The sequence below is a fragment of the Taudactylus pleione genome, unplaced genomic scaffold (assembly GCF_031769625.1).
Source record: "Taudactylus pleione unplaced genomic scaffold, aTauple2 ptg000038l, whole genome shotgun sequence".
NCBI classification, from domain to species: domain Eukaryota; kingdom Metazoa; phylum Chordata; class Amphibia; order Anura; family Myobatrachidae; genus Taudactylus; species Taudactylus pleione.
The window spans coordinates 3,994,697-4,017,437 of NW_028284440.1; the positions used below are offsets into that span (position 1 = coordinate 3,994,697).

A 22,741-nucleotide genomic window follows, 5' to 3' on the forward strand; every position below is an offset into this window, starting at 1 on the left:
AAGTTTGCTTTGAATAAAAGTTTTCATTCTGGAAATAAAATAAACCACTTGGTAAGGGTTACAAGTACATTTCAACAGTGATGTGTAATTCACAAGTGCACAAGCAACAGGAATATAATAAATCCCTGTAAAATATATACTTATGTTGGTGTGTATGAATGTCATCGCATATTTCAAGTGTAGTGTTATAATATGAATCATTCTGAAAGCAATCTAAAGGTGCATACACACACAACGATTTTTTGAACGATTATCGTTGAAAAAATCGTTCACTTTCTAAGTGAAACGATGAACGATTTTTGTTCATGCTTATTCACGTTTGTAGTTTGTAGTTCAGTCAGACTTGTCAACTCAACGATTTTCATTAAGTTAATATGCAAAAATCGTTTGTAGTTCATAAAAATCGTTCATTACATTTAAATGAACATAGTAAATGAACAACTTTAGTAAACGATTTTAGTTCATTTTTTCAAGGTAGAAAATCGTTTACTAAAATCGTTCATTAACTCAATCGTTGTGTGTGTATGCAGCTTTAGATGTGATAATGTCAGAAGTCAGAGAAGGCAGAACACACCTAGATATGGTATAATGCACTGCCTACAGCAACAATAAGATTATTAGAGATCACTGAGAATTTCTATGACTGTATACAGTACAAGGCCACAGGCTGTGCACTTTTATACAGACCTTGAAAATGCAAGGATTACAAGGGATGCATTATTGCTTATAATATAAAAGATTTCCTAGTGAAAACTGAAGCAATAACAGAATTTTATATATTTTGGCTACATGGTTGGTGTAATGGTGAGCATTACTGCGGCACAGTACTGAGGTCTTGGGCTTGATTTCCACCAAGGCCCTAATGACATGGAGTTTGTAAATAATACTTGTGCTTGTGTGAGTTTCCTCTAGATACTCTGGTTTCCTCCCACAATGTGAATGTAGATTGGAAGCTCCACTGGAGCAGGGGCTGATGTGAATGACTGAATAATCTTTGTAAAGCGCTGCAGAATATGTGCTATATAAACAACTGATAATAAATAAATATTGGTCTAGGATCCCTTATCAACTTGTTATACAAAAATGAAAAATGTGTAGTTACTGGTGTTTGATGATCTTGTGGTCATACAATAGATATCATTGCCAGGTGTCATCCCCGGGATGTAGTTATGATCCTGGGGCTCAGAATACCGTCACCGGAATCCCAACAGCAGTTGGAATCTTGGGTCCAGAATCCTGACTGCCGGCATTCCGATGGGAATTATTAGGGTTAGGGGGAGGTTTAGGTTTAGGCACTAGGGGAATGGTTAGGGTTAGGCTGTGGGGGGAGGGTTAGGGTTAGGCTGTGGGGGGGGTTAGGGTTAGGCTGCGGAGGGGAGAGTTAAGGTTAGGTTGCAGGTAGGCAGGGTTAGGGTTAGATTGCGGGAAAGGTGGGTTAGGAGTTAGAGTTAGGACACCTACTTGGGTCAGAATTCTGACTGTTGGGATGCCATTGTCAATATTCTGACTGCCGGCATCCTGACCAACCCATCACCCCCTACAGTCAATGTGAAGAGCAGAGCTAAACAATTCAAGGTGCAGAGAAGCATCAAGAATAAATTGTGTATATTTTTTTGCATTAACGGGACATGTTTTGCACTTTCTAGCTCACTTCAGCTGAAATGTGCATTTCTAGGTGAATGTTGTTCAGTAGTTTCACATAAATTACTAACAGCTCTGATATGCTGTCAATCCCATGATTAATTGAAGGGGTATAACTGTGTAAGGCTAAACCAAATAGGTGTGGATATATAGTACTAGTAGGTGTGACATATACACTTTTGCACAGTGTATCTTTACAGATATTTCCATCTCCGTGCACAGCTACCGTAGGTGCATTAGTCTGTAGACAAATCTCTCAAGAGTCAACAGCAAGCAGCTACTTGAAGGATACTGGACAGATCCTCAAGGCACACTGGTGAAAAGTGAGGTGATTTGCAGTATACTTATAGAGCACTTCATTAATGAGGATCATGTCAAATATTCATTTGTCTGCAAATGATCCATTTATAACTTAAACATTTCTCTTCATTAGTGCATTTACTGCTTCTGTTCTCTGTTCTCCACTACTCATCACTGATCTTTCAGTAAGCAGAGAAGTTTACAAGGTGCAGAAAACAAAATTTTTCCAGTTAAATTTCAAAGGGAACCAAAAAAATATCTCTCACCAGCAAACACAAAGACCACGAGCTGGAGAAATGGTTCTACATTTATATAATCTCAAAACACACTTTACCAACATAATTATCCTATCATTTACACTGTTATTCTTTGCATCATCATAAAATCCCCAAACTAGATCATTTTAAAGCCTAAAACATGTATACTGATGGGTCCTCACTAGCATATCCTAAAATCAAACTAAATAGCCCTCTCTGGCACGTCACGAAAAATGCGACTAAGCTACACTATGGGTCAAATGTAATAGGTAGTCTGTTTTGGTAAATTGCGAGTTTGGTGCTAAACTCGCAATTTTTCACAACTCTCCAATGTAATAGGGTGTATGTTCACTAAAACTCGCATTTATCAGAGTTACTAAAACTCTCCATTCTCAAACTCGCATCCAGATGTTTTCACATTGAAAACAATCAACTCGCCCAATGTAATAGGGTGTCTGTTTCAGACTCGCAAACAAAGATTACCAAAAGTCCCCAAATAATAGACCTGCTTCAGGCTAGCGAGTACATCCTGAGCAGGTCAGATTAACACAGAAACATGCACATATCCATGAGATATGTACATGTTTCTGTGTGTACTTATGTTAAATGTTTTTAATTAAAAAAAATCATGTGCACCCCCTCCCCAAAAGCATAACCAGCCCCGGCTTTATAAAGCCTGTTCTGGTTCTAAAAATACAGGGGCCAAAATGTGTAGGGGGCCCCTGTATATTAAGAACCAGCACAGGGCTTTGTTGAGCTGGTCCTGGTTCTGGAAAATCAGGGGACAAAACGAGTAGGGGTCCCCTGAAAATTCCAGAACCAGCACCGAACTCTGTCTAGCGGGGGGATAATGCCACAGCCAGGGAAAACCTTTCAGCGGTTTCCCCGGCCAAAGCATTACCCCTGACCGCTAGTCAGTCCAGGCCGGGGATCCCTGGGGAGTTGGGTACCCCCCCAATAAAGGGGTACCCCTCTCCAGGGCACCCCAGGCCTAGACTGATAGCCCGGGCTATCCCCGGCACCCTAGGGCGGTGGGTGCCGGGTTGATAGTGTAAAGTGTAAAATTTAATTTTCCATATTGTCTTTATTTGTAGAACCACAAGTACCAGCAAGCCTCCCCTGCATGCTGGTATTTAGAGAACCACAAATACCAGCATGCGGGGCATTACGGGCCCGCTGGCACTTGTAGTTCCACAACTAAAGAAATACTTAAATAAACAAACTGACACCGTGAAAGTATAATTTTAATAAAACATACATGCACACTCACACTCACACATACTCACCTAGTATTCGAAGTAATCCATAGGGGTGTACCTGAAAAAAAAAATCCATACTCACCTCTCCTATGCGTCGATCACGTCCTCTTCTGCAAGTAGGCAATCCAGGGGTTAAAATAAAAAAACGGAAAAAAACCGAACCATACGGACCGAGCAAAGGTATGTGTGTACACATACCTTTGCTCCGCGTAAATGACCGGGGCACACGTGTGCCCCGTCAGTGAAGGGGCCGCCAGCCAATCAGGGAGCATTTCCGTTGGAGCAGCTCCCTGATTAGCTGAATGCGGCCAGCCTGCGTGTTCCATAGACGTCTATGGTGAGAAATCCCCATAGACGTCTATTGTGGGAACCGCTACATCGTAGCCGCAAGATTAATTGATGTTAATCTTGTGGTTACATCAATGATACAATGCCAGCGGGCCCGTAATGCCCCGCATGCTGGTATTTGTGGTTCTCCAAATACCAGCATGCAGGGGAGGCTTGCTGGTACTTGTGGTTCTACAAATAAAGACAATATGGAAAATTAAATTTTACACTTTACACTTTACACTATCAACCCGGCACCCACCGCCCTAGGGTGCCGGGGATAGCCCCGGGCTATCAGTCTAGACCTGGGGTGCCCTGGAGAGGGGTACCCCTTTATTGGGGAGGTACCCAACTCCCCAGGGATCCCCGGCCTGGACTGACTAGTAGTCAGGGATAATGCTTTGGCCGGGGAAACCGCTGAAAGGTTTTCCCTGACTGTGGCATTATCCCCCCGCTAGACAGAGTTCAGTGCTGGTTCTGGAATTTTCAGGGGACCCCTACTCGTTTTGTCCCCTGATTTTCCATGACCAGGACCAGCTCAACAAAGCCCTGTGCTGGTTCTTAATATACAGGGGCACCCTACACATTTTGGCCCCTGTATTTTTAGAACCAGAGCAGGCTTTATAAAGCCCGGGGCTGGTTATGCTTTTGGGGAGGGGGGCACGTTTTTTTTTTTTCACACACACACAGAAGCCATCACGGATCTCACTGATCTGTGACGGCTTCTCTAAAACTCGCACCTTTTAATGCTACTCGCATTAAAAGATGTCAGTTTACATAGTCCTAAACTCGCCTGCACTCGCAAATGCAGTAGCCTCGAGCTGAAAACTTCGCAGGCTATTGAATTTGCGAGTTTCAGTACAAACTCGCACTTTTTAAAAGTGCGAGAAAGTGCGAGTTTGTACTGTTACTAAAACTGACACCCTATTACATTTGGCCCAACATGTTTCAAATTGTGTACGAATACCCTATACACCACTAGCTTCTTTGTGTGACATAGCAGTGTGCAATATGGACGGTAATCTGCGAAAAAGGCAAGAGGGCCAATATGACTGAGCTGTGCCATGCATCCTACCAGGCAGCATCCTGTTCAATGTGCCAATTACAGTACCACTGATAAAAGTAGAAATTTTAAGACCCAGTACACTACAATAGCCTTTATATATAGCTGCAGTTCCAAAAAGATGCTATCTGGTGCAAGATTTAGGGTAAAGTGGGAAAGTCAAAAAGATGCCACTAGTGGTGCAGCGTCTAAGTCCTACCATGTATCTGGCTCCATATGGTGCCAAAGTGATGGGTAAATGAGGACACACCTGTAGGTGCCTTTTAATGCATTCTGTTTCTAATTTGGCGATGTCCCCATGGACACCTTCATAATGTGTCAAGGTTATTTGGGAAGGTCTCAATTTCCACATCTGTACCTGGACTTTTCCAAATAGTCATTTATGAGTATTTATAGAATCCCATTCAATTGATTTAATAGTAGAACTCCAAAAATATACATTTACCTATATACATCCTTATACTGGAAATATAAACATCTAAAGATATATTAATTTATAAACAGAGAGCTGCAGTCTAAGGGCCTGATTCAGAGCCGGACGCTATTTGCGCTCGCTCGTTCAGAAAAAGGGGCTGGCTATTTAAATGAACCGTTCGCTCTTTGCGGTCTGTTCACGCCTCTATGTCTGAACGAGCGAACAAAACATGCGGTCCTAATTTTGTAAAAGATGCCCCCTGGCCGCTCGCATCATACGTCATGTCCGCTATTTAATAGATTAATCGAGTACATCGAACAGCGTATGAACTGCTCGCTATTCTTGTGGTTGGTTTTTCCTAACGCAATCTTGCAAGCAGTTCTGACTTTAAAAAAACCAAGGGACGTGGTCAATGACGCTGCTGTATTAATTATGCACACCCATAAAACGCCCATTTTGACCTTTAAGCACGTCTGCGTTCGGATCTCCACTCTCCGTTTTCAAGCACCTTCCCCTGTTACCACCCACATACGCCTCCTCCTGTCACTCAAAATAGCAGGCATTCACTATTTAGCGAACAAATGATTTTCGGCCGCACTGACTGGTTCGCGCATGCGTATTACAATCCGTACGCATGCGCAGGTGTGCGAACATCGGTCATAACGAACAAGCGGCCGCTTACGAGCGGCTCTGAATCAGGGCCTAAACTCCTTATTTTTCATGTAGGGCCTTATTCTGAGGTGGGAGTAAAGCAAAAAATGAGCAAGCACAGTAATGGTGGGTACACACTGGGTGATATTACTGAGCGACTGCACGATTACGACATTGTAATCGTGCAATCGCTCAGTAATCGTGCACAAATCGTGCACTTTTATGTCGGAAACGACCAGCGATGCGCACTCCCGCTGGTCGTTTCCGTCACTGTCCATCGCCTGAACATGCAGCACAATCTGACGATGTCGTCAGGTTGCTGCATGTTCGGGAATGGGGGAAGAGAGCACGGCGCTGAACGATATCGTTAATGATATCATTCAGCGGGTGTGCTCAATGTCATGAACGACATTGAGCACACCCTGTCGGGGACACACTACACGATATCGCTCAGGGAGCATATCATGTAGTGTGTACGCACCTTTAGTGTGCACCATTGCAGAGATTTTCGATTTGAGAAACTAACATCTAATTTGCAGTGTATAAAATAAAACTGTCCAGAATGGAATCGTTATGAATCACCACCGGACCTAAGCCCGGCGGATGAAATACAGACACCGGATGGCCAGCAGCTGAAGATCCCGACTAAGGTAAGTAACACCCCTAACTCTCCCCTCCCCCCCCCCCCTAACTCTAACCTTCCCTTAGGGATGCCTAACCCTAACCTTCCACCCTGGTGCCTAACCCTAACCTCCGCCCAGGGGTGCCTAAATCTAACCCCCCTTAGATGCCTATCATTAGTCCCATGCTGGGATTTCACAGTCAGGAAGTTGGTGCTCGGCATTTCGACTGCCGGCTTCCTGACTACATCCCGTCCAGAATATGTGGGCTACATGTAACAGCAGCCAGTTTTTACTATTTACCTTGCATGCAATAGAAATAAAGCTATTTGCACCCCTTGTAGTGCAACATGGTTTGTCCAGGTGGACAGTTACTTGTTCATTTTTGTTCTACTCCCACCTCAGGATTAGGCCAATAGAGTCTGATCTAGAGGTGGACGTAATCTGTGGTTAAAGCTGGGTACACACTGGAGCGATGGCGTTCTGATTTGGCCAATGAGAAAGACAAATCGTGCATATCGTGCAGTGTTCCCGCGGTCACATACAATGTCGTCAGGTTTGATGTGCTGCACATCAAACCTTACGATATCGCATGCGGCGCCATGCAGTGTAATGAAGAACAGAACGTGTGATCGTTCAGCTGTTCATTACATCTGCCTGATGTCAGAGGTGTATTAAGAGAGGATTGCATTCCCCGTTCAGGGCCCCCTCCCCTCTCCCCGGCAGCCGCCTGCAAACTGACAGCAGCAGTAGACTCCGGACACTAGTCTGTGCCCGGAATCTACAGCGCATGTAGACTCTCCGAAGTCCCACATCGGCTGGAGTAGCGCTACACAAAATGCCTGGAAAGTGGCTGAGGCAGCCATTTTCCTGGTGTTTTGCGTATGCACAGTAGGGAAATCACCAGGAAAATGGCACGGCAGCCACATACCCTGCACCCATTGTATATACATCCCTGCTTGATGTGTACCCAGGATCCGATATGTCGGCCTATCAAGCCGACATATCAGCTGGGTACACATTGCTCAGTGTTTACCCAGCTTAAGTGCAGATGTTAAATTGCCCTCGGGAAAAATGCGTTTTTCCTACCTATGCAGACTTGACCGCAAATTTGAGATGCGACCAACTCTGCATTGGTAGCAAATGAACTTCACCTGTCTTCAAATAACAGGAGCACCAGGAATACAACAGGAGGTGTGGCTTCTCTATGAGTACTAAAGATGGGCAACAACACAGTACACAATTCATACACACTACAGCATGTGGCTGGAACGTGTACATTAGTACCCAAGTCGATTGGAGCCTGTTAAAATAGGACAAGAAGTAAATACAAAGATTTTGCTTTCTTTGAAGTCCACACTAATAAACATATCAGCAGCTACTTCCCATACAGAGTGTGAATCGTGTTTAGCACACTGTAATCCTGCTATTAGATCACAGCCGGAGCCGGTATACTAGTGTTTCATAATTTAGCAAATCTTTGACGCATTCAGCAATCTGACATGACCAGAGGTCATCCTTATCAGCAGCACGCAAATTGCATCAGGGGTGAGTACCCACATGCCACCCCACTCCAAACAGGGGCATTCGCATCCGTTAGGTGACAATCTTCACGTCAACATGCTCCTTACTGTACTTTGACCGCATCTCCACATGACCCTTCCAACTCATTTCCCAGCCACTATGGCGCAGGGAGTCTAAAGTGCAAAATGCAAAAGAGAAAGTTGTGGGGACAAAAGCGCCAATTTGTCTTTATTGCCACCTCTGAATGAGGCCCTCTATGTTTGTTCCAGCAGCTGCTACGATATATTATTGGAGAAGATCATCACTAACATAGTTCTGTCCTAGTATATGTTTCTGATGACCATAATCCCTTTCCTTTGCAGATTACATGTTGGAATCTTTATAAAACATCATTATGTTGCACACTTGCCAATAGTTATGGTGACATGTTTTGATCAAAGTTATGTGTTTGTACTATAACATTTTGTAGCATTTATATATAGCACGATCCACCTGAAAGTAGCTGTAGACACATTTTCCAGGAGTTTACAATTAGTTTGTGAAAAATGTACCTTGAATTTAAAGATCATCTTGAAATAGTTGTCCATATTGCTATTTAAAATGTTTCTGCAACTCTATTTCATTGCCTTGGCTTTAACTTTTAATATGTTCCTTTTACTGGAGTCAGCAGGGCACCTTTGCCATGAAGGAAAGTGTTGGGCACTGCTTGACATGTGTTGGTAACTGTTAGTTATAAAGTGATTTGAGTATTGTGTATATGATAGATACTGTTTCAAATAATGTTGTGCCCATGCAGTGTTTAATATGCTAGCCACTGCTGGGTGTAATATGCTAGCCACTGCTGGGTGTAATATGCTGGCCACTGCTAAGTGTAATATACTTACCACTGCTGGGAGTAATATGCTGGCCACTGCTGAGTGTAAATTACTGACCACTGCTGGGTATAATATGCTGGCCACTGCTGGGTGTAATATGCTGGCCACTGCTAGGTTTAATATACTGACCACTGCTGGGTATAATATGCTGGCCACTGCTGGGAGTAATGTGCTGGCCACTGCTGGATATAATATGCTGGCCACTACTAGGTGTAATATGCTGGCCACTGCTGTGTGTAATATAGTGACCACTGCTGGGTGTAATATGCTGGTCACTGCTGGATGTAATATGCTGGACACTGCTGGGTGTAATATGATGGTCACTGATGAGTGTAATGTGCTGGACACTGCTAGGTATAACATGCTGGCCACTACTGGATGTAATATGTTGGCCATTGCTGGATGTAATGTGCTGGGTGTAATATGCTGGGTGTAATATGCTAGATGCTGGGTGTAATGTGCTGGTCACTGCTGGGTGTAATATGCTGGCCACTGCTGGTTTTAATGTGCTGGCCACTGCTGGGTTTAATATGTTGGCCACTGTTGGGTGTAATGCACTGCCCACTGCTGTGTGTAATATACTGGACACTACTGGGTGTAAAATGCTGGTCACTGCTGGGTGTAATATGATAGCCACTGCTGAGTGTAATGTGCTGGACGCTGCTGAGTGTAATGTGCTGGACGCTGCTGAGTATAACATTCTGGCCACTGCTGGATGTAATATGTTGGCCACAGCTGGGTGTAATGTGCTGGGTGTAATATGCTGGGTGTAATATGCTAAACACTGCTGGGTGTAATGTGCTGGCCACTGCTGGGTATAATATGCTGGCCACTGCTGGATCTGATGTGCTCTCCTCTGCTGGTTGTAATTTCCTGGCCACTGCTGCATGTAATATACTGGACACTGCTGGGTGTAATGTGCTGGACGCTGCTGAGTATAATATCCTGCCCATTGTTGGGTGTAATATGCTTGCTGCTGCTGGGTATAAAAAGCTGGCCACTGCTAGGTATAATATGCTGATCACTGCTAGGTATAATATACTGGCCGCTGCTGGGTGTAATGTGCTGACCACTGCTGGATATAATATGCTGGCCACAGCTGGGTGCAATGTGCTGGCCACTGCTGGATGTAATATACCGGCCACTGCTGGGTGTAATATGCTAGCAGCTGCTGGGTATAAAAAGCTGTCCACTACTAGGTATAATATGCTGATCACTACTAGGTATAATATGCTGATCACTGCTAGGTATAATATGCTGGCCACTTCTGTGTATAATATGTTGGATTGTGTTGAAAGCTATAATTTTTTTCCTGATAAATATAAGCACAGAAGCACACATACTGAATTTGGATGAAATGTGCAATATTTATGATATTTGGTAATATATTATTGATTTGTACACATAGTCATTCTCATTGAAGTAGACATATTGGGCCTGATTCAGACCCACTCGCAAGCGGCTGTCCGCTCGCAAGTGGGTCGATGGTGTGCACTGCGCATGCGCACAACGGAGGGAGCTCCGTCGTGCGCATGCGCCAGACGCGACGATCGAAGGACTTTCCTTCGCTCATTGTGTCTGATCAAAGGGGGCGTGCTGTCGATGTTGATGGACAGCACGCCCCCTTTGGTGGGCGTGCCGGGGGCGTGCCTCCCAGACGGGGGCGTTCCCAAGGGAACGCCTACCGTCAGAAGCCAGCCCACTGACATCACTAGTGATGTCAGTGGGAGTGATTTTGGCTCTGATAGAGCCAAAATCACTCCGGGCCTTGCGGTTGAGAAACTCAACCGCAGGCTCCGGCTCGCAGTGGCGATGGTCGCGGTGGTCAAGACCATCGCGGCCATCAACCTGCACGCTCGTATAGGCTGTGGGTGGTGACCCACAGCTATACGAGCGTCCAGGAGGACACTCCATAATTATGGAGGATGGCCCTCATTCAGAGCGTGCGCTCTGCTCAGAGCATCCGGCCCTGAATGAGGGCCATATACATTATTTTATTATGCTTTATAGACAGATTTAAATCATTTGCATGCACTGTTTCTAGCATTCTCAGTCTACTCCTGAGTGAAACACACTTACTAGAATTAGTGCCTGATTTAGAGCCGGACGCTCTGACAGAGCGCTCGCTCTGAATCAGCGCCAGCCCCCTGAATTTTTAGAGCGGCCTCCTGGCCGCTCGTATAGCTGTGGGTGACTACCCACAGCTATAGCGAGCGGCCATGAAGATGGTCGCGATGGTCAAGACCATCGCGACCACCGGGCTTGCGACGAGTCCCTTGTGGTAGGGTCTCGTGGCCGCAAGCCCTGGAGTGCTTTTGGCTCTATCAGAGCCGAAAGCACTCCCACTGACATCACTTGTGATGTCAGTGGGGCCGGCCAAAGACGGTAGGCGTTCCCATGGGAATGCCTACGTCTGGGCAGCCACGCCCCCGGCCCGCCCACCAAAGGGGGCGTGCTGTCACTCACCATCGACAGCACGCCCCGTTTGTAGCGAGACCCATAGCGACGGCTTGCCCGTCGCTATCCGGGTCTCACACATGCGCACGACAGAGCCGGGTCCGTCTTGCGCATGCGCACTGGGCCAACATCGACCTGCTTGCGAGCGCTTAGCGCTCGCGAGCGGGTCTGAATCAGGCCCTCTGTTCTGTTCATAAAGTGGTAAATTAATATATATAACATTCTTAGAAATATCAGTTGCAGAAGAGATAACTGAGCACAAAGTAGAGATGAAATTGCCACTTTTTCATCCAGCTACAAAATACTGTGTTACAAAAACATGTTGCTATGTAACTTACATGACAAGACTTGTTATTTGGAGTGGACATAGTGTACATTTTAGTGCTGTAACATCAGCTGTCTCAAACATTTCTGTTTTCAAATGTATAGCTACAAGCTCCCATATCATGTATCAACTGGTCAACTATGATGTTTCTTAAAAATACCAAGTTGTATATGTCACTAATGTCCTCCTACATATTAGGTGACTACAGGAAGAAATCAATATAAACAAAAATCATTTTCAGTATTGAGCTTTTAAAACACTTTTTGATTTGATAAGTCAGTATTTTAACAGTTGCAAATGAACCATATAGTAAGTAAATCACGATTTATAAAAAATAATTCTACCTATATATTAAGTCCTTAGAAACACTGCTGTAAGAGATTGATATATATGTTTTAATTATGTATTGTAGATTTAAGTCTTAATCTGGGTACACACTATACGATGTATCCGATGACATATCATTCTGAAGCTGATTGGAATAATATACAGTATATCATACACCTCATGCAGTGTGTACGCCCGATCCTTTGTGCCCGACGGTCGTTCACTGCATTGTAAAATCAGCTGTTCTGCACAGCAAATGGGATGATGCAATGAACAATGCAGTGCCTGTGCCATTGTACGCTGGATTGTGCAGTGAGTACAGCATGCACAATGTATTGTAACATCGCATCGTTCCATTGCTGGATCGCACCGATGTTTGGTGTGTGCCCAGCTCTAGGCTACTGTCCCAACAAGGTGACATTTAACTATTTTTTTTTGTTTTATTTATTGTTGTCAATACACTATTAAGCTTTGAGTAGAATATTCATTCAATGGCCAGTCATAGTGAACTGTTGCTATTAAAACTATACAAATAAATGTTACTATATTTGTTTATGTCATGTGCCTGCAGTGAGGGCTGGATAAAGATTTGTGGGTGATCCACTGCCACTAAAATTTGGTTATCCAAATTCTTTGCTCAACCACACTGACTCTTTATAATGAACGCTATCCGCCCATGCCTTGGGCAGCGGGCATGCACAGCTCACTCTGAACAGTGCACCCTGCACTGTCACAATATGAAGAGGGTGATTGTGACTGTGTTGCAGAGATCCTAGCTGTGTGCAGGGACCTAGAGACGGCGGTTCTGGCAGAGCACGAACTCCAGGCGCCGAACAGATCAGAGGGCACCGGCTGTGGCTGGAGTCCGACTCTGTCAGCTGTTTCATCTCTGACAGACCGTAGGGTGCCGAATCCAGGTGCACTGTTTCAGGCAGCCAGTACTCACTGAAGACACTCCTCCTCTGCTCCTTGCACATTTCCACAGCTAAGCGTCCGCCCTGAATCAGAGGCGGGCAGGCTGGGCTGGTGGGCAGGGAGACTGGTGCCCAGACAGACATTTTGTAATTAATTTATTTGGAATGCCCTTTTTTTATTTGCTAGCAGGGGAGGGGGCAAGCACTCGGGGGTGGGGGGTTGGACACTAGCATTAGCCCACTAGTGGAAGTGAGGGTGTGAGCTATAATGCCCCTACATCTCTGACACCATAAGGAAAAGAGAAAACTGAGGGGAGCAGAGGAAGACTGCAAAGAAGGGGAGGAGGGAAGACACAACAAGAGGGAAGTAGGCTTGTCACCTGTTTATTATAATTATTATTAGTAACACTCAGGACCAGATTTCCGGACTGTCCAAAGTGTTAATAATCCCGGACAGGCAGCATCCGGTCAAATGGAAAAAATTATCTAAACATCATATGCCAAAATATATATTTTGATTATAAGAGTAATGTTAGCATTATATATTACCATTACATATATACATATATATATATGTGTATATATACTGTATATAATGTTTTACGGTTTATACATTTTATATATTTAATTTTATAGTCTTGATACTAACATTACTCTTGCAAACATTATATATATTCTATATACCTTTGAGGGTATTTTTATATTTGCGCCATTTACATTTAAAAGCTGTGAGATGAGCTGATCTTCCCCCCCGGGGAAGGGGTGAAGAAGGGAGGGATGAACAAAACCACAGGGTGGACAGGGGTGAGATGAGGGCAGCAAAGGGTGCAGTTTTTTGTAGACAATTCTTAAATTATCTTTTCATTTCAAATTAGCCTCACATACTGGCCATGCCCACTTTAGCAAAATTCAGTGTGGGGGGGGGGGGAGTTGCAGCATAAGCATGCTCTGGGCACCATGGTTCCACGCTACACCTCTGGCTGTGTGGCGATCATGAAGTTAGTACTTTAATTGGCCAACGTGTAATCCAGCTGTACCAAATACAGCACACATGTCTAAGAAAGGTGTAAGTGCAATACAAATAATAAAATAATGAATAATAATAATAATAATAATAATAATAATAATAATATATGTGAAAGAGATATTATGAATTTGTCATATGCAATAATAGCAAAACAGTATATTGTTTATACACATTACCAATGTACTAACTAAAACAAAATTAGACATCTTTTTGGTCATCAAAGTGATTCAGTGTTTACAGATAACTGTTGCTTATGGCACTCCTAACATCAATCAAATGATTAAATAAGAAGATCTACATAACAATTAGACTTTCATTATTTTTTAAACATCTGTTGTTAAACTGTTTGATGTGACAGATTATCAAAACATTATAGAGAAAGAAATATGTATGTATTGCAGGTTTTTACAACTTACCATTAAGCATGTGACGATTATGACAAACGTGCTGAGGAAGATAACAATAGTGTAAAATCCTTCTTTGGTCCATATCTTATCAGCCTCATGTTGTCCCTGCAGAACATTTTTCTTGAAAAAAAAGAAAAAAAAAAAGAGGATAAACCAGAACTATACCAGACACAGCAGCTTCTGCATACAGTGATATACATAGAAAAGTATGTACCTAGCAGAAGCAGAGGCTGGCAATGACTTCTGTTTAACAGACATATGGTTACAAATCTTTTTTAATGCTAAAATATTCTTCCTACACACGTACTATGGTCAGATCTCACTAATGCAAACACAGTAAATGTCTTTCTAGGAAATCACCTGGCCCATGAGTAGGAGGGTTCCGCTCACCTGTCTGCTGGGGAAATAGTTAAATTTAATCTCTTTGCTTTTCAGCCACTCCTCCTCACACCCACACACTCATGAATTTCATATAACCCTGCCCAGCTCCCTACAGGTGGAAACGCTTTCTTGGAATGAATTATTAAGCACAAAGGTTTCATGGAACTTGAACTATTTGGACTACAGTAGTTTATGGTTATGTTCTTTACACGTTCTATCCACATGGTGTGTCTTTGGTTCATAAACAGAGGACAAATAAAGAGCCACAGTACTATTTTTACCTTTACCTTACTATATATAATTTGTAGAACTGGAGAAATGTCACTGGTTAAATGGGGATTTATATATATATATATATATATGTATATATATATATATATATATATATATATATATACACACGCATACTGTAGGTATAGATAAAGCTATATATATTAAGTAATTGTTCTATTCACGAGATCTAGAAAAAGGTACATGTCATGTGAAATTTACACTCTGGGGATCATAAGACTTTGGGGCTAACTCAGAGTTAAACGTATACCTATTTGCAGAGCATTTCATGCGTGTTCTTGCACTGCGCATGCTCCGGAACTCAGGGTACACAAGTATGGGAGATGCAGAGTCGTACACTTTTCAATTGCATCTAGCACCATAGACCTGTGCAGCCCACATCTCCTTCACACTATTTATGTAAATCAGTCTAATAATAAGGTAATATTTTAATTTAGTCATTATCATTTTCATACATAGAAAGAAGGCACAAGCATCACACATTACCCTTTCAGGCTATGCATGCTGTACAAGGGGCCTGTACTGGGTGTGGTATAGAAGATTGACAGTGTCTAGATGACACTCAATAGATCGACAACAGATGGTAGACAGAGACAAATGGTCGACACAAATATGGTCGACAGTGCAAATGGTCAACAGGGACAAATGGTTGACACACATATTGTCAACAAAAAAAGTTGATTTTTTAAAATGTAAATGTAGTCTTCACAATAACCCTCCTCATTTTGCCTAAACCTCCCCCTGGTGCATAACCCTAACTCTCCCCCAAGTGCCTAAACCTAACTCTAGCCTAACCCCAACCCTCCCCTCAGGGTTTTTTTTAAGAGAGGAGGGGGCCCGTGTACAGACTCAGAGCGGACCCTCTCCTCTCTCCAGCAGTGCCGTGGCAGCAGCGGGTGCAGTAGATTCTGGCTAAGTGCCAGATTCTACTGCGCCAGCGTGGGTCTCTGGAAAAATGGTGCCCGTGCCGTATTCCCAGGGACAGCAAGACTGCGCATGGATGCTTCACCGGGAAAATGGCTGCCACCAGGGGTTAAAGTGGGCAGGAACGGGGTGGAACTGAGTTCTGTCACCTCTAATGGTAGGTGGAACTAGTTTCACCTCCGCCAAGTCCCTGCACAGAAGTCCCAGAGACAGAGAGCCACCACTGTCTTCCTAGGGAGGCTCAATTTCTTCAGAGAAACCAGCATATAGGTAAGGAATGAATCAATACATAGGGGTTGCAAAACAAAATTAGGCATCGAACTGACTTAGACTAGTTTGTGGGGACCCCATAAAGAAAACTCAGAGGCACGATAGAAAAATAACACTGATGATATACTGTAGAACTTTTTTTTTTCTTTTTAAGTGATCTAACATTGTAGTCTCAGCTGATGGCAGGAGTGCTATAAAAAAAAGCATCTAAAATGTATTTCACACTGTCATAGCCCCTAAAGCTTCTGGGCCCCCCGCCATTCACTTTACCATTTCCTATACACAATAGTGTGTGTGTAAAGAACAGTTTTCACACTTGTTTTGGCCTGTCAGACTAGCATGGTGGGGGGGAGAGTAGATGGCGGGGAAGATGAGTTCCACCACCTCTCCAGGACCACTTTAAGCCCTGGCTGCCGCCATTTCCCCAGGCAGCACTCTGGAGACAACGGACAGGTAAGTATAAGGACTATAATTGGTGTAGGGTATACGGTGTGAGCCCTCCATTTGTCTCTGTCAACCTATTGCCCAGTTGTCAGTTTATCTTTTGTACCTGTTAACCGCCTATTGACCATCTGGTGTCAACCTACTGAGTGCCTATCTAGACATTGTTGATATTTAATCCAGATACCGCCTGTTCTACACCTCAGTAATTGCATTTAGAAATAATAGCATTCTGTGAGTTCAATTCAAAGAAAAAATGTACTGTACAAAAAGTAAGAGACTTTTTCTTTTCTGTCCGTTACCAAAGACTGTGAAGTCATATATTACCAACTCATCAGGTAGTAAATTGCCTTGCTGTCAATCTAAACTAAAAAAAAACAGTCAAGTATTTGAGGAGGTATCTATGCAGGCTTAAATAATAATAAAAATGATGATAATAATAATAATAATAATAATAATTAAAAAAAGGAAAAAAATATATATAAATGTGATACACCGGTAAGTAGTAAGTACTTTTTACCAGGACTTGGTGGCCTTTCCTTCCGACACAAAGTTTTCTATTTTCCAGATGAATAGTAAGAGGCCTACTTCAACTCAGAAACAGTCACAATTGAACTTTCCAAATGAGAACTCAACTTTATTGTTACAACGCTTCTCTTTTGCAGGGTTTTAAAGTTGTTTTAAAAGTCTCACAAAACACTTTCAATTGCAATAGCATACAATTACAGGGAACATCACATTAGGAAATGAACTCTACATGTAGCACTTTAACAATGTTTTATCGTTACCAAGTTTGTACATATATAAATTCAATCAAATGAAATGTCTATACCATGGAGCCCCATAAAGAAATATTACTCAGTTCAGCTGAATTAGCCATTGTGGTGCACGTTATAAAGCAGAAATCTCTTTGGGGAGTCAGGAAATTGAGCATCAAAGTTTAAGAACAGGACAACTTTCTCTATTTCAGTATTTAATGTTTTTTTCTCCCTAAAGGAAAGAGTTTCAGCTCCCTGCCACACGCAAATCTACCTGAGTCTTTTATGTCCCCTAAGATGCTGAGGCTTTGCTGTACTTAATTGTGCTACAGCATACTGGTAGAGTCTGAGGAGAGCTGATGTTAATGTTTTAGAAGGCTGATGGAGCCTACACTGTTGTGCCTACTCCTCTTTATTAGCTCTTATTAACGTCACAGTCTATGCTGGTAGTAAGATGGCTGACTCCTGACTGCCTAATACTTTATATTTAAAGAGTTCAGTCCTGTATGCTGGTATACTTGCAATAAGCTGTCTGTAGCACAGTCTGTTGGGTTACATGGTAATTGCTGTGGCTCTCACTGATTAATGATGCAGGAAGATGTAGTCAGTTAACTGGGGCTTACTAATCTTCATCTAGGCATCTGCTTTGCCCCCTGAGCTGGCAGGACCTGTCCAATAACCTGATGTTCCTCCCTCTGGCAGCCGATTATGTAGGAAGACGTGCCCCTGCAATGTACAGTATTGCTCATCAGTGGCTGTACTGAAGAAGGGAGCGCCTCTCTATCCGCCTCCACTGGAAGTGACAAAGCTGCTTGCTTGGCCTGAAGATGTCACTTGGACCAAATTTCCCTGGGACCCGCTGCTGCCGAACGCCACTGCTGTCTGAGAGCCGCTCTGACGATCTCCAGTCACTCTAACAGCTTTGGTCTCACAGCACTGATCTCTGGTCACTGGAAACACCTCTCTGTCTCAGGTAAGTGTGCTGCATCTCACCACTTTAGTAACTCTCTCCTCAGTCAGCAATACAGTTAGGGAGTCTGTGACAGTTAACTGTCTACTATACTGCACCTGCCGGCTCCTGCCCACCGGACATATGCGCAAAATGCCAGGCATTCAGAAACTTCTGGCACTACAAACCGCATCCTATAAAGAGTCTTATGGTGCTGGTCGCTGAAATGGGGTGGCAATAGATTGTCCATTACCACAAAACAATCAGCATAAGTGCAGAGTACAATAATTTACATTAAATGGAAACAATCCCCATTTATATTATAAATTAATACTCACATACAGGGATGGACTGTAGATAAAGGAATGCTGACACATGCTGAACAATATTACTGTGGGGTCAATAGAAGAAGACAACTGGGGGTCCAATAACAATAGTATACTGGGCAGCATGGTTGGCATACTGGTTAATCTTACTGCTTTACAGCCCTGAGGTCATGAGAAAAGCCGTAACAGGACACAGTTGGTGCCCTGTTCCGGCCCCGCCAACTCATTACGTTGTGCAGAAGGGGGCATGACCGGCAGCTCCGGTAAGTGCTGCGCTGATGAGAGGCCCTCAGGATGCCCGATCGGCTGTATATTACTGTGCAGGGTGCCCAACTGGAGCGTCCACAAGATGCTCCGTGGGTGCTGCAGCAGCAATTCTGCCAGCAGGGTGCTGTTTCAGGCACCCTCCTAGGCAGGAGCAAGGGTTGGAGGGATGGGGCGATGGTGCCGCCCACAGAGCCTCTGTACTCTGTGCGACGGCACTGGTCACCCATAGCTGGTTACGGCCCTGGTCATGAGTTCAATTCCTGACCAAGACACTGTCTGTGTGGAGTTTGTATGTTCTCCACATCTGGTTTTCTTCAGATGCTCCAGTTTCCTCCTGCACTCCAAACTAAAACATACTGGTAGGATAATTGGCTTCTGACAAGGAAAACAAATATCCCTAGTGTTTAAGTGTGTGCATGTGATAGGGAATATAGATGGTAAGCTCCACTGGAGCAGAGACTGGTGTGAATGACTGAAATATTCTCTGTAAGGCGCAGCATAATATGTGTGTGCTATATCAATAACTGTTAAGAAATAAATAATACTCACAGTTCTGTATTTGAGACATGAACACATTTATTTTTTATAAAAAGAAATTGTCAGTGTGCTCATATATTATACAGTCAAATGTTCTGTACAGAAGGTCCAGGTACTGAGATAGTGTTCATTACACCAAAACCAGTGTCCTAGATTATACCAGCACCATTGTATCTGTATTATACCAGTGCTTACTTTTTCCACTTCAACTTCCCACCACATACTGGTCACACACCTCCCTGGGTGCATTTTGGCATAGGGGGGCATTCTAAGCATACACGAGCCTGGGGACCATTGCTGCATGCCACATCAGTGACTCTATCAAGCCACAGAGAAGTCTTGCTCAACCATTTTCAGATGTTTAATTGTGCCAGTGTTCTGGAACCCAAGTGTCACTGTGCTATTGTTATCAAACCCTACATGAGGTTACATGTCTGATAATCAGTGGACCCAAAAAACAGATTCTGGATCCTTATTTGTGGTCCCAAACTACAAGATACACTCTGCTCTAGAGGTCCTTAGGACCCCTTTACTGTACAGATGTGTCCTCCACACATCTAGCCTCAATATGCCATGTGGCGCGAGACACCGGGGACGAGTGAACCGTGCGCCTATGCTAGCACCGGACATCTGTTTGGCATCCTTTGCACCCAAAAATGCATCTTAGTCTCAATGTGTTGTGACTAGGAGGCACCAGGAGACTGTGCTGATTAATCTGATATGTGACACTTGTATATCTGTGTGCGACTGAGTCTGTATATGAAGCACAATGGAGCTTGGTGTGGAAAAAGGCTGTGGCCGATACATTGTAGCCTCTTCGTATACAGATTCAGACTCAGGTGCTAACAGATATACAAGTGTTACATATCAAATTAACCAGCGCACTCTCCTGGTGCGTCCTAGTCTCATCTCATTGCTACTAAGATGCATTTCTGGGTGAAAAACAGGCACAGCACTAGCAGAGTTGCAAAGGATCTGGCGTGCTAAAAGGGGCTGTTTGGTGTGACGGCAGCAAAGATGAATGAGGACATATTTGTAGATCCGAGGACAGTACTTATTTTCATTGTGTTCTCAGAAGCAGCTCTTGGCCGCTGCTATGAATTCCAGTGAGCTGATACACATGTAGGAAGTGTAGGGAGACAGGGCTCAGACAGTAGATGGCCACAACCGCAGTCTACGCACTAATACACTGATAATGAAATATATATCTAATAATGAAAAGAATAACTGGGGGGAGGAGTGGATAAGCAACTAATAATGTTGTGCTTAGGGATGGCCTGACCCCCACATCCGCCTCTGGAAAGAGCTCACAATTCACACCACCCCCTTTATTTGCTCTAACAGGCATATGACATTCAAGCCTCGGGTATTTCATGTTACACACATTTTACAAATGAAAAATATTTATTTTTAAGGTATTCTTTTTTCTTAGTAGAAACACATAACATTTATATCTACGGTACTCTATAATGGCCAAAATTATAGACCAAACCTCTAATAAAGTAAACGTCTTTGGTATGCCTGTACATGATAGGCATTTCAGAACAAAATTAGGAGAATGTTTCTAGGTAATGGAAGAATCATTATGAGGGCATACAAAGTGCCCCCCAACCACCCTTATTTTTTCCAAAATACTCTATATTATTACTACTCTAACTTAACTAACGTTTTACCCTATTTAGTCTTTTTTCCTTACTTTTACACTTTACAGTATCTATGTTTGTTTTTTACATTAATTCTCTTTTTATAGAATAAGCAGATGTTTATATAGTTTAAAACACAAGTATTGATGTTTAATGAATGTCTGTGATAAAATAATCCTTGTAAAGAGAACATATATTTAACATTTATGACAGACTATGGGCCTGATTCAGCGCTCGCAAATGGGTCGATGGTGGGCCATTGCGCACTCGCCACGCGTGCGCGAGCCCCTGAGCGAGTGAGAACTTCACTCGCTCTGGGGCTCGCTACAAGACGAGGTGGCTGTCAATGTTGATCGACAGCTCGCCCCATTTTGTAACCTCACTCGTTATGTCAGTAGTGGACTTCCGGCTCTATTAGAGGTGAAAGTCCACTTGGCATTGCGAGTGCTGAGACCCTACCACAAGGGTCTCCTCACAATGCCGATGGTCGCGATAATCACGACCATCACCAGGCCGCTCGCACAAGCTGTGTGTGGTCACCCACAGCTGTGCGAGCGACCTGGAGGCCGGAAATTTAAAAAATAGGGACGCCCTGATTCAGAGCGAGCGCACGCTGAATCAGGCCCCATGTCATTGATTAAAATGAAACATGGAAAAATATTAATAAAAATAAATATTTATAAAAACAACTTTTTAAGTAGTCAAAATTGTTCAATTAAAACATGAATTAAAGTCATACAACTAACAGTACTGTACATTATGTTGCAATATAAGTTATGAAATAATGTTGATTCACACAAGTTGTGTAAAATGCTATTTCAGTTCTCAATTAAAATCTACAGTTCACTTACTTCCTATTATGTAACATAACTTTTTCACTTAGATACATTTCAGTTGTTCTCTCCAAATAAATTTAGCATCATGATACTAAGGAGTTTTGTTACTAAGGGCTCTATTTACTACAGTCCACATTAAAATGCAGATTGTAGTGTGATATTTCCGACTGAATTCGCATTGCAATATCACAGGGATTTATTAAAAATCCCTTGCAGGGACAGAGCTTGCGATAAAGCTCTGTCCCTAGGAATCACCTCCGCTGCCTCATTACTGTATTTTTCAGAAAAAATACAGTGACAAGGTTCTGCGCATGCACCGACCGGCCGCCGATACCCCCCCCGTATATGCCCCCCTCCCGCTACCCCCACTTACTTTTACTTACCTCCCGTCAGGTTCCAGTGATGTCCTCCCTCCGGGGCTCCGGTCAGTGACCCAGTCAGCTGTTTAATGCAGCAGCTAACCAGGGTCACAGTGCAGGAGCCGGTAGACCAGCTGACCGGAGGGAAGACATTACTGGAGCACCGATCACCGGCGCTGGACTCAGGTAAATTTTTTTTTTGCATTGATCAGCTTGTGGTATGTTTAGACCACACATTGCTGATCACTGGGACCTGGCTCCCGGTTTTGCTCTGCCTGTTATAGCAGAGCAGGTGTCCGGTAACCTGGGGAAAGCCTGGATAACGCCATCTCCAGGTGGCGTTATCACATGGCTTCCTCCAGTATTTTTT

General features: G+C 43.5%; 1 protein-coding gene across 2 annotated transcripts in view; it reads right to left on the reverse strand.

Annotated features, from left to right (window-relative positions):
- Nucleotides 1-22,741, reverse strand: part of PTPRR (protein tyrosine phosphatase receptor type R) — a 246,084-nt gene that overhangs the window by 107,535 nt on the left and 115,808 nt on the right. Inside the window, exons 1-2 of one of the 2 annotated variants that reach the window (XM_088452528.1) lie at nucleotides 14,750-14,778; nucleotides 14,399-14,509 (exon numbers count right to left, since the gene is read on the reverse strand). In XM_088452528.1, coding sequence (XP_088308654.1) covers nucleotides 14,399-14,509; nucleotides 14,750-14,758 — 120 coding nt within the window. In that variant the 5' untranslated portion in view covers nucleotides 14,759-14,778. Of the gene's footprint in view, nucleotides 1-14,398; nucleotides 14,510-14,749; nucleotides 14,779-22,741 lie in introns of those variants that run through there. The other variant, XM_088452526.1, reaches the window with a different exon arrangement.